The following is a 14291-nucleotide window of genomic DNA, read 5'->3' as shown; positions in this document are numbered from 1 at the left end:
TATCTGAACACTCGGGGGGGGGGCGGAGGGGGGAAGGGGAGCACTCGGGCCCCAGGGAGAGTCTGTGCTCTCTTCCCCGGCTTGTCTGCAGCCGGCCGGGCCCTACTGCTGCAGCCTGCTTGCCGGGCACTGTCCAGGAACACTGGGAAAGCCGAAGCCCCTCCGAGAGGCCCTCCCGGTCCCCAACCCCCTGTGTCCCTGAGATCAGGCAGGCTAGACCTGTAGGTAGACGGCCTGAGTGGATGAATTCATTCAGTTTTTTATTGGCTGTCTGGGCCCTAAAGCTGCCCCTCAACTTAGGGTCTCCCTGAGCTGCACAGAAAGACCTGTCCCTACTGGGGCCAGGAAGTGGACAAAGAGGCGGTCCTCGTCGCAGCACGTGCGCACACACACACACACACACACGCACACGACTCTCTGGGGCTTATGTTCTGGTACTGAGACTTCTAGGGAGGCAAACTTGTGACCTCAAGATTTATATCTCATCATTCTCCAGTTGAACAGCATGAACTTCAAAGTCATTTGGGGTGTCCTTCGACTCCAGTGTTTCCCCTGGAAGCTCCTCTGCTTCCTTTCCAGTATCCCTGGCCTCTGCCTGTCCTATAGCCTCCGCTCCAGGGGCTGGGGCTTCTCTTTCAGCCTCTGCCTGTCCCCCAGCCTCCTGTACAGGCTCCAAGGACTCCCTTCTGGCCTCTACCTGTCCCCCATCTTCTCCTCTAGGACCCAGGGCTTGCTGCGTTTCCGGTCTTGATGGGCTTTTAGCTACCAGGGACTGCCTCCCAACATCTTGTGGCTCCAGAGGCTCTTTGGGCTCTGTGTGGCTTGGGGCCTCTCCTGGGAAGTTGATGAGCTCTGCAGGGGTCATGAGCCCATCCCCATTCAGGTCCTGGGTCTCGAGCACTTTGTCCACTACCAGGATCACCTGTGGAAGCACACAGTTGCTGTGGAGTCTACAGTGTACGGAGGTGTTCCCAGAAGCCCTGACCCTCCCAACACCTTCCTACATCCCTGCCAGGCAGTGCTTTGAGCATTTCTTTTATGGTCGATTCACCAAAAGAGTCATGATGAAAAAACCCGAAGTCCCAAGAAGCGGCGTCTCCTTCGTGGGGGAGAAGGGGCCCCCCAGCCGGCAGGGCTTACCGGGTTGGCAATAGGAAAATCAGCAGCTCCAGGGGCCAGAGCTGCGGTCAACATGGACAGCAGTTCCAGGCCATCCAGCTGTCCACTCTGGTCATAGTCGTGGAGGGCAAAGAGGTAGAGGAGAACTAAGGGGGAGAAAGAGGCTACATCAGAAGGGGCACCAGGGACAGATGGAGGAGGCAGGGGGCACCCGACGGCCTGGGGTCAGTCCTGACTCTGCTGCCCTAAGCCCCCCACCCGCCGGCCCCACGGCCCAGGCCCTCACCCTGCTCCCGGCTCATGTGTTCCGGCTCCTCTTCCATCTTCTCCAGTCCCTGTAGGTAGTTCTGCAGAAGCCTGGTGGGAACACGGGAAGTAAGCCCTAGAGAGGCCGGTCTGCAGACCCAGGCCTGCCCCCCAGACCAGCCCACTCACCGGAGCTGCTCCTGGCCTGGCTGGAAGGGGTTGGGCAAGGGCTGCTGCTGCAGGTCAGGATCCAGCCTGGAGGAGGGAGAGAAGGGCCGGCCTTGCAAAGAGCCTCTCACAGGATGCAGCCGACCGGCCTTCCACCCTCAAGCTCTTTGTAGGGTTCTCTCCCCAGACCCGAAGGGCATTGTTCTCTCAAATTCCCAAAAACCTGGTGGGGAGGGGGCCCTCCTGGTCTCAGAAGCAGAACCTTACTCCCTCCGACTATTCTTTTTGCAGATTCCTAACTTAGATGCTAAGTGAAAACCCAAATAAAGCATCTGGTTAGACAGAGGCCAGATGAGGCCACACCTAGTAGATACAAGTTGGAGATCCAGGAAAACAGTGAGCGGGTGGCCGGACCACATGCATTGTGGTCACCCTTCTACTTTGGTGCCAGGCCCCAAGGGGCAGGTCTCTGGCTCAGCCCCGAGGCACTGCCCAGTTTTACACAGACCCGATTTGCTCCACAACACAGACTGGATTCTTTTTTCCAAGCTGAGGGCATTTATGTTGGTTTTGGAGTTTGAACCTACTCAGGGTCTCTTTCTCAGTCCTTAAAGCTCACGGTTTGCTCCCAGTTCTGGACAGGGCTACCTGTTTGCCCAAATCAGTCCAGACCTGTGAAGCCAGACTGTTGGCAGGAGCCACTGCAGTGGCCTTTGTCACCGCTGCCAGTCTCGCTGCTGCTCCTGGATCTGTCCCTCCACCCCACCCAGCACATCTACTGTGTAGCATTCATACCAAAAACCTTGACAAAGGATGCTCACGCAAAATAGAAATGGTCTGCTAATGATCTTGATGTCATCGGCATTCCCACTATAAGGTCTTGCTAAGAGGACCGCAGCCCCTTGCTTGGCCCACAGCTTCCACCTCATGCTTCACACCCCGTGGGAACGGAGCTCCTGGATCCCAGACACACTGACCCCAGCAAACGCGTACTGAATGCCCACCCTGCGAGGGGTGCTCTAACTGGCTTAGAGGCTGCAGTACCTGGGCAGGGAGCGGGGCTCAGATACAGAGATCAGGGAGCACAAAGCCCCGTCTCCCGCCTCCCAGAGGGGCCCACCACACCCTCAGATTCCCCAGAGACTGTCCCCGTCCCAGCCCACGGCCCTGCCCTCTGAATCCCCTTACCTCACGGTTCCGTCCTTGGGAGCGGCCTGACCCAAGGGCAGCAGCAGCACCAACACTCTCACTGTCAAAGGTAACATCCTGGAACTGAACTAGGAACAGAGGTAGGGAGTCAAGGGGAAGGGGTGGAGGGTCGGTGGGCTAGACAGGAGCACCTTCTCTCCCTGCCCCCACCTGCAACCCAGGTGACAGGACTCCTGCTCAGGGCAGAGGCACAGACATCAGGGATCCCCTGTGGAATTCATTCAAAATGAATCTTACTCCAGACTCCAGGTGGAAGGCGCCTAAAGCAGACCTGCTGTGGTGGAAGCAGCAGTTAGGGCAGGAGCCCCTCCCCACACCCAGCTCCCTCTCCCCCCACCAGCCTCCCTGAGGTGCTCGGAGAAGTGCAATTTCACTACATCTAATCCAGTCCAGTCACTCATTTTGCAGATGGAAACTAGCTCAGAGAGGTCAAGAAAAAGGCCAAATCAGAAATGCATAGGGATACAAAAAGACGAAGACTCGCACAGAGTAAGACTGTTAGTTTGTATTTATTAAAACTCACCCAAGAACAAATCAATAAAGGCTCAGTCTCCTTGCAACAGATCTAAACTCACATAGGGACGGAAACAAATCAGGGTCAAACCAACAGTGGCCCCAGGAACTATTTACTAAATGCAGTTAGGAAATCCCAATATAAAGAAAAAAAAAAACAAAACTTTCCTTTGGACCTACTTTCTGTAGGCTCCCTGGCAACATAATCGCTTGGTTATATGAAAACAAACAGAGGAAGGACTGATCAAAAGCACAGAACATGGAGCTTTCTGATTACTCCCAGGTGCATGTACATATCATATGAATTTCTGAGGAAGTGCACACCCACCACAGCTGAGGCCTGAGACCCTAGTCCCACTTCTAGGAAGACCAATCGCCAGGTGCTTGACAAATCACCTGGGCAGAGGACCAGGAACCCTCTGAAACCCTCTGCACCCTCTGAAATGCCATTCTGGCTAGCACTGGATTTTCCTGGAGAAACGTTTCATGAGATTCTCAAAGCGCTCCATGATTCTAACAAGGTTCAGAAGCACTGCAAGGTTGGACATCGACTTCCTAAGAGATGTGGGGTAGAGCAGGTGAGCATCTGGCCAACGGGAAGACACTTATGGGAGCCTGGCTGCAGTTGCACAAGCAGAACTGCCTTGAGGAAGAAGCAGCAAAACATGGACATCTACAAGAAGGTAAAGCAACTGAGAGGCACGGGAGCCGTCTTTAGTCTTCTCTGCATACGTGGCCCCTACAAATATCATGAGTCGACATAGTTTATTGGCGTCCATAATCCCCAGTGGCCAAACACGAACACTGGCTGGCAACACAGATGCTTGAGCTTCAGTTGTCCCCAAAAGAGAAGACACGTCTTGGGTCCATCCAAGGGAGGTAGTTGGGACTGAGATCTCCATATCAACTGCGGGCCCTCAGGGGTCTGGATACACCTCAGTGAAAGGGTTGTCTAGAAGAATATCCAGATCTCTATGTCGGAGACTATGACTGTAAATGTTCAAAGAAAGTAACTCCAAAGTTGGATAAAAATAGTATTTTTTCAAATGCATTGAGTTGGCAAGAAAGTAAGAAATTCTGAGTGCAAAAGCACAGTGAAAACGGTCATCCTGGGGGGAAGTGAGCTTGAAATCAGCTTTGCCTTAAAAGTGTCTGCCAAACCAAATCCAGGTGAATTTGCACTATCAATCTGAGTGCTTTGTGCAACAGAGGAGCCCAGAGATAAGGTCTGGACCCACCCATCGTGAGGAGACTGATAGGAGATCCCCTACGGAAAGTTGGGATTCAAACAGCCTGACTCAATCTAAGGGTGAACGAAAAGTAAATGTGTCACAAAGAAGGGCAGCACAAATCTTGCCAGTCTTGACCTTGGTGCTGGGTAGAAGGGATAAAGTCTTCCCTCAGAATTTGTAACAAGCCTGCTCTAATGTGGGTTCAGGACCTGAATTAATGCTATCTCTGTGGTTCAAAAACCTAAAGCAGATCATTTATATTTTAAGTGGTACCTGGTTGATGGTACCTCCAGTTGACTAGCAGAGGAAATTATATATCTTGTCCATGAAACACAACTCCAATCCCAGCTCAAAGAAATTCCGAGTATCGGTGAGCATGACCTTACAGCCAGAAAGTCATAAACGTACAAGGAAATAAGACACCGTGAATGAGAGCCAGCTAACCAATAACGGGTGAACCCAGACTTGCAAAAATTAAAGACATTGGAATTATCATACAGAGAATATAAGGTATATTTAATATGTTTCAAGAAACCAAAGAGAAGTTTGAAACTATGCAGAAGGAATATGAACATAAAAATGACCAAGAAGATTTGAAGAAGAAACAAACATAACTTACACAAATACAAAGAAAAGGTTGATTTTAAAATGCAATGGGTGGGGTGCCTGGGTGGCTCAGTCGGTTAAGCGTCTGACTTCAGCTGGGGTCATGATCTCACGGTTCATGAGTTCGAGCCCCATGTCAGGCTCTGAGCCTGGAGCCTGCTTCGGATTCTGAGTCTCTCTCTGTGTCTCTCTCTTTCTCTGCCCCTCCCCCACAGGCACTCTCTTTCAAAATAAATAAATAACTTTTTTTAAAAAAAGCAGTCAGAAAGAAAAGGTAAATACCCCAGAAGGAAGAATAATTAGACTGACAGCTGATTTCTCAACAGCAAGAGTGATGCCAGATTACAGTAGTATCTTAATACATTGAGAAAGGCAGGGGGAAGGGGGTCGGGGTGGGGTGCGGCGGTGGGGAGATTGCCATTCTAGAACTCCAGTCTCAGCAAAATTATCTTTCAAGAATGAGGTGAAATAAAAACAATTTCAATAAACAACAAATTAGAGAATATGCCACCAACATTCCTCCAGTAAAGGAAATTCTAAGGGATCTGTTTCAGGAAAAAGGGAAGTGATCCCCAAAGGATTTGAAATGCAGGGGAAAATGGTGAGCAGAAAAGAAATCAGAAAGTATTTGGGAAAATATAAACAAACATAGATTGACAACTATGTTAATACAGGGGGCAGAAAAGGTGGCCTGAGCTACAATATCAGACAACATTAAGATGTAAGGTGCGGACGATTGTTTGGGGAGAAAGACATACTGAGCAACTTTGTTAAATACGCATGTAAAAGTTTTAAGGATAACCACTAAAAAAATAGAAATGGAATGCATGACCTCAAACCACCAGAGGAAAAAAATGAATGGAATTAAAAAAAAAAAATCAATTCAAAGAAAGGCATTACAAGAGAAAAAAACTAAAAAAAAATTTAAAAAGGAAAGGCAAGTAGAAGGGCGCCTGGGTGGCTCAGTCAAGCATCCAACTCTTGATTTCAGCTCAGGTCACGATCTCACGGTCTTGAGACTGAGCCCAGTGCTGGGATCTGTGCTGGGTATGGAGCCTGCTTAGGATTCTCTCTCCCTCTGCCCCTCCCCTGCTTGCACACGCATCGGCACTCTCTCTCTCTCAAAAAAAAAAAAAAAAAAAAAAAGCAATAATAGACAAAAGAAAGCTACTATAGCTTTATTGACTAGACTTTAACGCATGATTATAAATAAAAGAATGTCATTAAAAAATTCATAAAACTTGAATCCCATAGGAGGATAACATAATTCTGAACTTGTATGTGTCTAATAACATAACCTCAGAACATCCAAAATAAAAACTGGCATAACACTACACATCTATTAGAATTGCCAAAATCCAGACAAAATCCAGAACACTGGCAACACCAAATGCTGGCAAGGATGTGAAGCAGCAGGAACTCTCATTCCTGGCTGGGGGAATGCAAAATGGCACAGCCACTTTGGGAGACACTTGGGCAGTTTCATATAAAGCTAACCATATTCTTACCACACAATCTAGCAATTGCACTCCTTCACATTTAGTGAAAGGAGCTGAAAAATTATGTCCGCACAAAAACCTGCACACAGATGTTTATAGCAGTTTTATTCATAATTGCCACAACTTGAAAGCAAAGAAGATATCCTTCAGTAGAAGGATGGAGAAATAAACTGTGGTCTATCCAGACAATGGAATATTATTTAATGCCAAAAAGAAATGAGCTCTCAAGCCATGAAAAGACCTGGAGGAACTTAAATGAATATTACTAAGAGAAAGAAGCCGATCTGAAAAGGCTGTGAGCTAAATGATTCTGACTATCTGACATTCTGGAAAAGGCTAAACTATGGAGACAGAACATCAGTGGTTGCTAGGGGCTGGGGTGGAAGGGATGAGTAGGAGGAGCACAGAAGATTTTTAGGGCAGTGAAACTACTCTGTATGATCCCATCATGACAGACACATGTCATTATACATTTATCCAAACCCACAGAATGTACACCACCAGGAGTGAACCCTAACGTAAACTATGGACTTTGAGTGATGATGTGTCCATGCAGGCTCAACCGTCATAAAAATTGGGCTCTCTGGTCTGGAATGTTGATAATAAGGGAGTTGTGCATGAGGGGCTGAAGGGGGGAGGTATATAGGAAATCTCTACACTTCCCTCTCAATTTTGCTGTGCTAAAAAAATAAAGCCTTTAAAAAAAAAAACAGGCAGAACTACAAGGAGAAAAGTCGAATCTGCCATCATGGTGGAGAATTTAACATATCTCATTTAGTATTTGAAAGATTAAGCAGACTAAACATTAGTAAGAATGTAGAAGGTTAAATAAAACATTTAATATGCCTGGGCTAAATGGGGGCGCCTGGGGGGCTCAGTCAGTTGGGCGGCTGACTTCAGCTCAGGTCATGATCTCACAGCTTGTGAATTCGAGCCCCACATCGGGCTCTGTGCTGACAGCTCGGAGCCTGGAGACTGCTTCGGGTTCTGTGTCTCCCTCTCTCTCTCTGCCCCTCCCCTGCTCACACTCTGTCTCTCTCTCTCCAAAAATAAATAAACATTAAAAAAGTATATGCCTGGGGCGCCTGGGTGGCTCAATCGGTTAAGCGTCCGACTTTGGCTCAGGTCATGATCTCGCGGTCTGTGAGTTCAAGCCCCGGGTCAGGTTCTGTGCTGACAGCTCAGAGCCTAGAGCCTGTTTCAGATTCTGTGCCTCCCTCTCTCTCTGACCCTCCCCTGTTCATGCTCTGTCTGTCTCTGTCTTAAAAATAAACGTTAGAGGAAAAAAAAAAAAAAGAAACTGTCTCACCCTGTATTATATGCCTAACATACAATTACATTAGAAAGCAATAACAAAAATTATGTAAAAAATCTCACGTATATGGAAATTTAGAAGTCATACTTGTATGTGGATCAAAGAAGAAAATCATAATGGAAACTGTTAAATACTTAGAATTGGATAATACTGGGAGGATATGCATGAAAACAAGATAGGTAATCAAAGTGGTATCAGAGGGAAAATGGGTTGACTTCAAAGTGTATATTAGAAGAAAGGACTAAAAGTTAATGAGTTAAACCTTCCAACTCAACAAGCTAGTAAAACAGAATAAACTAAGAAATAAAGTAATAAGAGATGGCAGAAATTAGGAACACGATAGAGAAGAGCAGCAAAGTCAAATACTGGTGTTTCTTTTCTATTTTTTAATAATTTTTTTAATGTTTATTTATTTATTTATTTTTGAGAGAGGGTGACAGACAGCGCATGAGTGGGGGAGGGGCAGAGAAAGAGAGGGAGACACAGAATCCGAAGCAGGCTCCAGGCTCTGAGAGGTCAGTGCTGAGCCCGACGCAGGGCTCGAACTCATGAACAGTGAGATCATGACCTGAGCCCAGGTTGGAAGCTCAACTGACTGAGCCACCCAGGCGCCCCATCACTGGTGTTTCTTTAAAAGGACTAATACAGGGGCACCTGGGTGGCTCAGTTAGTTGAGCTTCTGACTCTTAGTTTTGGCTCAGGTCATGATCCTAGGGTTGTGGGATCGAGCCCTGATTTGGGCTGAATGCTGAGCATGGAGCCTGCTTAAGATTCTCTCCCTCTCTCCCTCTGCTCCCCCTCTCTAAAATAAAAAATAAAAAATAAAAAAATAAATTTAAAAAGGGACTAATTCAATAGACAAACCTCTGACAATTCACATTAAGAACAAAGAGAAAAGGTACAAATAAAATGAAAATGGGGACATAACTATAGAAACAGCAGAGATTTGAAAACTTCTTAGAGGATAGAGCTAATTTCCTAGAAAAACTTAGTAGCAAAACTGATGGAAAAGGAAATAGCAAATCTTAATAGTCCTATAACCATTACATAATTTGAATCAGTGAGGATTAACCTATATCACTTGAGGGACTACAAACCTGAAACGTTTCTAGAGAGGTAATCTGCAAATATGTATTAATTGCCATGAAACTCTGACCCAATAACACCATCCTGAGGATTACATAGGGAAGAACTCAAATGGAAAAAGAAACTACAAAGATATCTATAACTGTGCTATAAATATTAGTCAAAGAAACAAACAACCTGACATTGTCTAACATTTAGGCAATGGCTAAGCAAATCGCATTATAGAACGGAGCAATAAAAAATGATAGATACTGGGGCGCCTGGGTGGCTCAGTCGGTTAAGCATCCAACTTCAGCTCAGGTCATGATCTCACGAGGTTAGTTTGAACCTCGCATAGGGCTCTCTACAGAGCCAGCTTCAGATCCTCTGTTCCCCTCTCTCTGTCCCTCCCCAGCTTTCGCGTGCGTGCACTCTCTCTCTCAAAAGTAAACATAAAAAATGTAAATACTACAAACTCATAAGTCTCAAAGGAAAAAATAGACAGATTTGAATATATCAAGGGTTTAAACTTCTGTATCACGAAGGACATGGTAAGTCAAGTGCAGTGGGACAAGTGAGGACTGGAGGCAAGTAGGGTTTCAACACCGCTGCCTACTGCAACAGGGGGTTCAAGACAGAAATCTCAACAGAAAGTCCATGGAGACTGAGTGGAAATGCAAGAACTGCAGGGATGTGTGCCTTAGCCAGGAGGGTTAGAGGGAAGGTCCCGCCCGCAGGGCACCGGAGCACCCAGGAAACAATGGCTGAAGGAGGATATAGGTGAAGGGGTCTGGTATCCAGAGTGCTGCTGGGTTTCGGGGGTGGTGATGGCAAGGTTCAGCTGAGGGTTCTCTAAGGCAGAAGGAGAGGCACATAATGGCTGAGAGGGCCAGCTGGCCGAAAGAGGCCAGACGGAGAATGCCAGAAAGTATAGATCCTGGGACCAGATGCCACAGAGGACAGCATGGGTAGCACCAGATGTCAAAGACTTTTCATGACAAAGGCGAGGAGGGTGAGCATCTGTAGGGAAGGCAAGTATAAATACTAAGTTTGTAGAATGAAGATAAAGTGTATTTAGTTCTTCAATATTTATTGAGCACCTACTATATGTGAGGCACTCTTATAAGTGAGGTGAGAGTATGAAGTAGAAGTACTTATTCCTTTTTTTTCTTAAAGCTTGCAAATATATAAGTAGGAAAAGATACAGATGTTAAGCAATGATTAAGAGAAAGAGAAACACAGAATTATAAGGCATAGGTGGCACAGCCCAAAGTGTAAGGGAAGGGGCCCTAACCTCAGGCTGCCTGAATCCAAATCCTGGCTCTGGAACACAGTAGCTGTGTGACTTCTGTGTTTCGGGTTCTCGTGTGGCACGTGAGGCGGACCTCTCGTGGGGTGTGGTAAGGGTTAAATGACACAAGATTTGGGGCGCCTGGGTGGCTCAGTCGGTTAAGCGGCCGACTTTGGCTCAGGTCATGATTTCGCAGTCTGTGAGTTCGAGCCCCGTGTCGGGCTCTGTGCTGACAGCTCAGAGCCTGGAGCCTGTTTCAGATTCTGTGTCTCCCTCCCTTTGACCCTCCCCCATTCATGCTCTGTCTCCTTCTGTCTCAAAAATAAATAAATGTGAAAAAAAAAATTAAAAATAAATAAATAAAATAAAATAAATAAATAAATAAATAAATAAATGACACAAGATTTTACATATCTTGTAAAACCCCATGCCTGGCTGTACAATAATGCCTTCTTCCCCTCCAGAAGTTTTCTTGGACTGCTCTGCAGTGGCTTCACACATCCCCACCCCTCCCTGGATACCCTCAGATGGTGTGGGTATACCCCACACTACCGCACCCCCCCACCCCCATCTGTTTTCTGCCAGGACCTACGCCTACAGGAGGCACTGAAGTAATTTAAATCCCTCAGAGCTGTCCAAACCTATTATCCAGGCTTAACGTGTTATCATCCACTACGAGTTGCCTTTTAAAAGAGGACTCTCTGATGGGGCGCCTGGGTGGCGCAGTCGGTTAAGCGTCCGACTTCAGCCAGGTCACGATCTCGCGGTCTGTGAGTTCAAGCCCCGCGTCAGGCTCTGGGCTGATGGCTCGGAGCCTGGAGCCTGTTTCCGATTCTGTGTCTCCCTCTCTCTCTGCCCCTCCCCCATTCATGCTCTGTCTCTCTCTGTCCCAAAAATAAATAAAAAACGTTGAAAAAAAAAATTAAAAAAAAAAGAGGACTCTCTGGGGGTAGCAACTCAGGCATAAAGGAGAAGCACCCTCCGGTCCCACTAATGTACACACTCGTTAGGCCAAATGTGCTGGTTTGAAAAAACATGTCTACAAATTCTTTGACACTTCTTCCCACAAAGGATTGAGTCTAATTTGCCTTTCCTTGTATATGATCTGGACTCAGCCACTCACTCCTAATGAAGAGCTGAAATGATGCTACGTGACTTTCAAGTGTGGGTCTTAAAAAGTGACATAGCTTGTACCTGGTTCTGGTTCTCTCTCCCTCTCTCTCTCCCTACATGCAGATATGCGCGTCTGAAGCCCTGAGCTGCCGTGGAAGAAGTCTGGCGTCCCTGAAGCTACCACACCGAAGACTGGAGAAACCACAGACAGCGAGATGTCTGAGGAGCCTCGGCTGTTCTGGCCTTCAGCCGCTCACATCTCCCCAGCCCAAGGACCATCCAGGAGAAAGAGCAAACCTTCAGGTGATTCCGACCCCCAGCTTTCCAGGTACCCCAGCCCACATTGAATGGAGCAGAAATGTGCTTGTCTCCATACCCCTGCCCAGACGGCACGCTCGTGAGCAAAGTCAAAGTTATTGTTTTCAGCCACTAAGTTTCGAGGCGGTTTGTTAAAGTTGTCTGAGTAATCTGAACTGCGTGTGACCTGGGCAGTCACACAGGGGCCCAGCTCTCGGAGGGGCCCTGTGCTTAGTGTAATACTCTGCTGTCACTGTTTTGAAATTCTTCTTCTTTAATATATTTTTTAATGTTTATTTATTTATTTATTTATTTATTTAGAGAGTGCAAGCAGGGGGAGGGGCAGAGAGAGAGGGAGAGAGAAACTGTCAGTGCAGAGCCCAGTGTAGGACTCAAACCCATGAACTGCAAGATCACGACCTGAGCCAAAATCAAGAGTCAGCCGTTTAACGGACTGAGCCACCCAGGCACCCCTCCATCTTGAAATTCTTAATTTTGTTTTTGTCCTGGGCCCTGAAAAGCATGTACCCTGTCCACACGAATTACCAGTACTCTCCTCCTCTCGGTCATATGCACCCATCACAAGTATGTAACTATGCAGCCGGTGTAGTGGACAGAGAACAGAGCTTTGGAACCAACCAGGCCTAGGTTCAAATCCCAGCTCCACCACAGGCTGTCCTCACTGAACTTCGGTTACCTTACCTGCACAAGGGAGATAATAACAGTATGCAACTCACAGGGTTACAGTGAATGTTAAGTGCATAACGAAGTACTTCTTGCACAAATTAATGCAGTAGCCTCTCTCTTGCCCTTGCCTCTGGTATCTTCTCCATTTAAAGGACCCTCCATACCCACATCACATTAATCTTCCTTAGCTGGAACTCCAAAATCTTCAGTGGCACCCTATTTCTATTAGAGTCCAAAGTCCTCACCTTGGCATTTTCAAGGCCTTCTACAATTAGATAGATATCAGGTCACCATTTTATACTCATCTTCCGGTGCTCTATGACACTAATGCTCTGCTGCAGACAGAGGAGAGGCTCCCAAAATACCTCTCACTTTCACTTTACAGTGCTTTTGCCCAAGCTGTTCTACCTTCTACCTGGAATAACCTGGGCCCTCCTGACAACCTGAGCATTCTGACGATAGTTCACGTCACAAACTTGAATAACTGTATGTGGACTGTTAATGTCAATCCAAGTAATATTCTCAGGAGTTATGCTTCAAACTGGCATTTTTAGTACAGATGACCCACCTATATTGCTTAAAGGAAGTCAGCTACAGCACTTCAAGTAATGTGTAATGAGGTTGGCCTAATGTGACTTGTCCACACGTAAGACATTTCTCAGCATTTACAGAAGCTTTTGTAAGCAACAGAAGAAATAAAGCCATTATTGAACCACTGCCTGTCAAATAAAATGTTCCTAATCATTTCCTATAACTATGGTGCTCATAAACGTAATTTACTCTCATGACGACGCGAAAGCCACTGCAACTCATAGTTAACAGTTGTCATGTAATAGTTACTCACATCCTTCACACACACTCCCGTTCATACACTCCCAGTCACAGCGACTCTCAGGCCTCAGATTTCTTCAAGCCTTTGCCTCCGAGCACGGGAGGAGAGCCCAGCCTTGGGGTCAGACCTCTGATCAAACCCGGCCCCTCCGTCCTGTCGCTGGGGCCTAGGTGGGTGTCTGAATCTCTCTGCGCCCGGAACAACAGTATCAGCCTTGTACGGGCCTGGGGAAGATGCAGTGGGATAATGTCCGTTACATGACTGGCAGCGAGCGCATGCTCTTTGAGTATTTCCAGAGAATCTAGGAAGTGGCAGGGGCCTTTTATCTTGGGTAGCTTCCCATCCAGTGCAAAGCTTTCTTCCACAGCATCCCTGTCAATGGCCATTCAGCCCCCGCTTGACTTTCCAGGGCAGGAGTCTAGCACCTCATAGGGCATCCATCCCATTTCTGGCTGAGTCTAACTGTCCCAAAGTTCTTTTGAACCAAATCCTCACCCTTAACTTATCCCTCTGGTGTCCCCTGTGCCTCCCAGGACACTCCCCTCCCCCAAAAGAAGAGAGAGTGGCTTTACGGCCAAAAAGGTCCCCCACACCTGACAGCTGGTCTCCACCCTAACACTTCCAGCTGGCCCCAGCTGGGGTCCCTCCCCAGTCCCCCTTTTCTTCATCTGTCAAATGAGGATGAAACTCCTGCCAGCCCCCAACCTCCCTCCCACGATGTCAGAGAGACAAAGGAGACACGGGGGGAAAGGCGGCCGGGGAACTGTGAAACCCCATCACCACGCCTAGAGAGCTCGGGATTCGCTCTCCAGCCCCTTCCTCTACTCGCCCTCCGGGGTAACCTCCTCCCGGGAGGTGCCCCGAGGCTGGAGCCGCCGCTCCTCGCCGCCCCCCCCCCCCCCGGGGACGCAGAGGGGCGGCGCCCGCAGCCTGGGCCCCCAGAGGCCGGAGGCCGCCCCCGCCCCGCAGCCCTGCGGCCCCGCGGCCCCCAGCCCGCCAGGCCCGGGGCGAGGCCGCCCGACGCCGAGCACCGACCCACCTGCGGCGGCGCGGCGAGGGCTGGGGTCCGGCTTCGCGGCGGCTGGAGGCTGTGCGCCGG

General features: G+C 48.1%; 1 protein-coding gene across 1 annotated transcript; it reads right to left on the bottom strand.

The window, feature by feature from the left end:
- Positions 1–460: 460 nt before the first annotated feature.
- On the bottom strand, positions 461–14285 carry CGREF1 (cell growth regulator with EF-hand domain 1). Its single transcript, XM_049652409.1, has 6 exons — positions 14232–14285; positions 2722–2810; positions 1555–1620; positions 1406–1476; positions 1141–1265; positions 461–922 (listed from the first exon to the last, which is right to left on the bottom strand). Exons 2-6 carry the CDS (start codon positions 2796–2798, stop codon positions 476–478), a joined length of 786 nt encoding a protein of 261 aa, XP_049508366.1. The 5' UTR covers positions 2799–2810; positions 14232–14285; the 3' UTR covers positions 461–475.
- Between the last annotated feature and the right edge of the window lie 6 nt (positions 14286–14291).

The sequence above is a fragment of the Panthera uncia genome (genome assembly GCF_023721935.1).
Source record: "Panthera uncia isolate 11264 chromosome A3 unlocalized genomic scaffold, Puncia_PCG_1.0 HiC_scaffold_12, whole genome shotgun sequence".
Classification (NCBI taxonomy): Eukaryota; Metazoa; Chordata; class Mammalia; order Carnivora; family Felidae; genus Panthera; species Panthera uncia.
The sequence above is the reverse complement of the archived record's forward strand: the minus strand, read 5'-3'. Positions and strand labels throughout refer to the sequence as shown.

What these genes read in the sequence shown, in the direction of transcription:
- CGREF1 (XM_049652409.1), bottom strand. Translation starts at nt 2,798, where the DNA reads ATGTTACCTTTGACAGTGAGAGTGTTGGTGCTGCTGCTGCCCTTGGGT. An exon ending in CCAGGCCAGGAGCAGCTCCG is followed by an intron (nt 1,477 to 1,554) that starts GTGAGTGGGCTG and finishes TGTTCCCACCAG; the next exon opens with GCTTCTGCAGAACTACCTAC. An exon ending in ATTTTCCTATTGCCAACCCG is followed by an intron (nt 923 to 1,140) that starts GTAAGCCCTGCC and finishes GTGCTTCCACAG; the next exon opens with GTGATCCTGGTAGTGGACAA.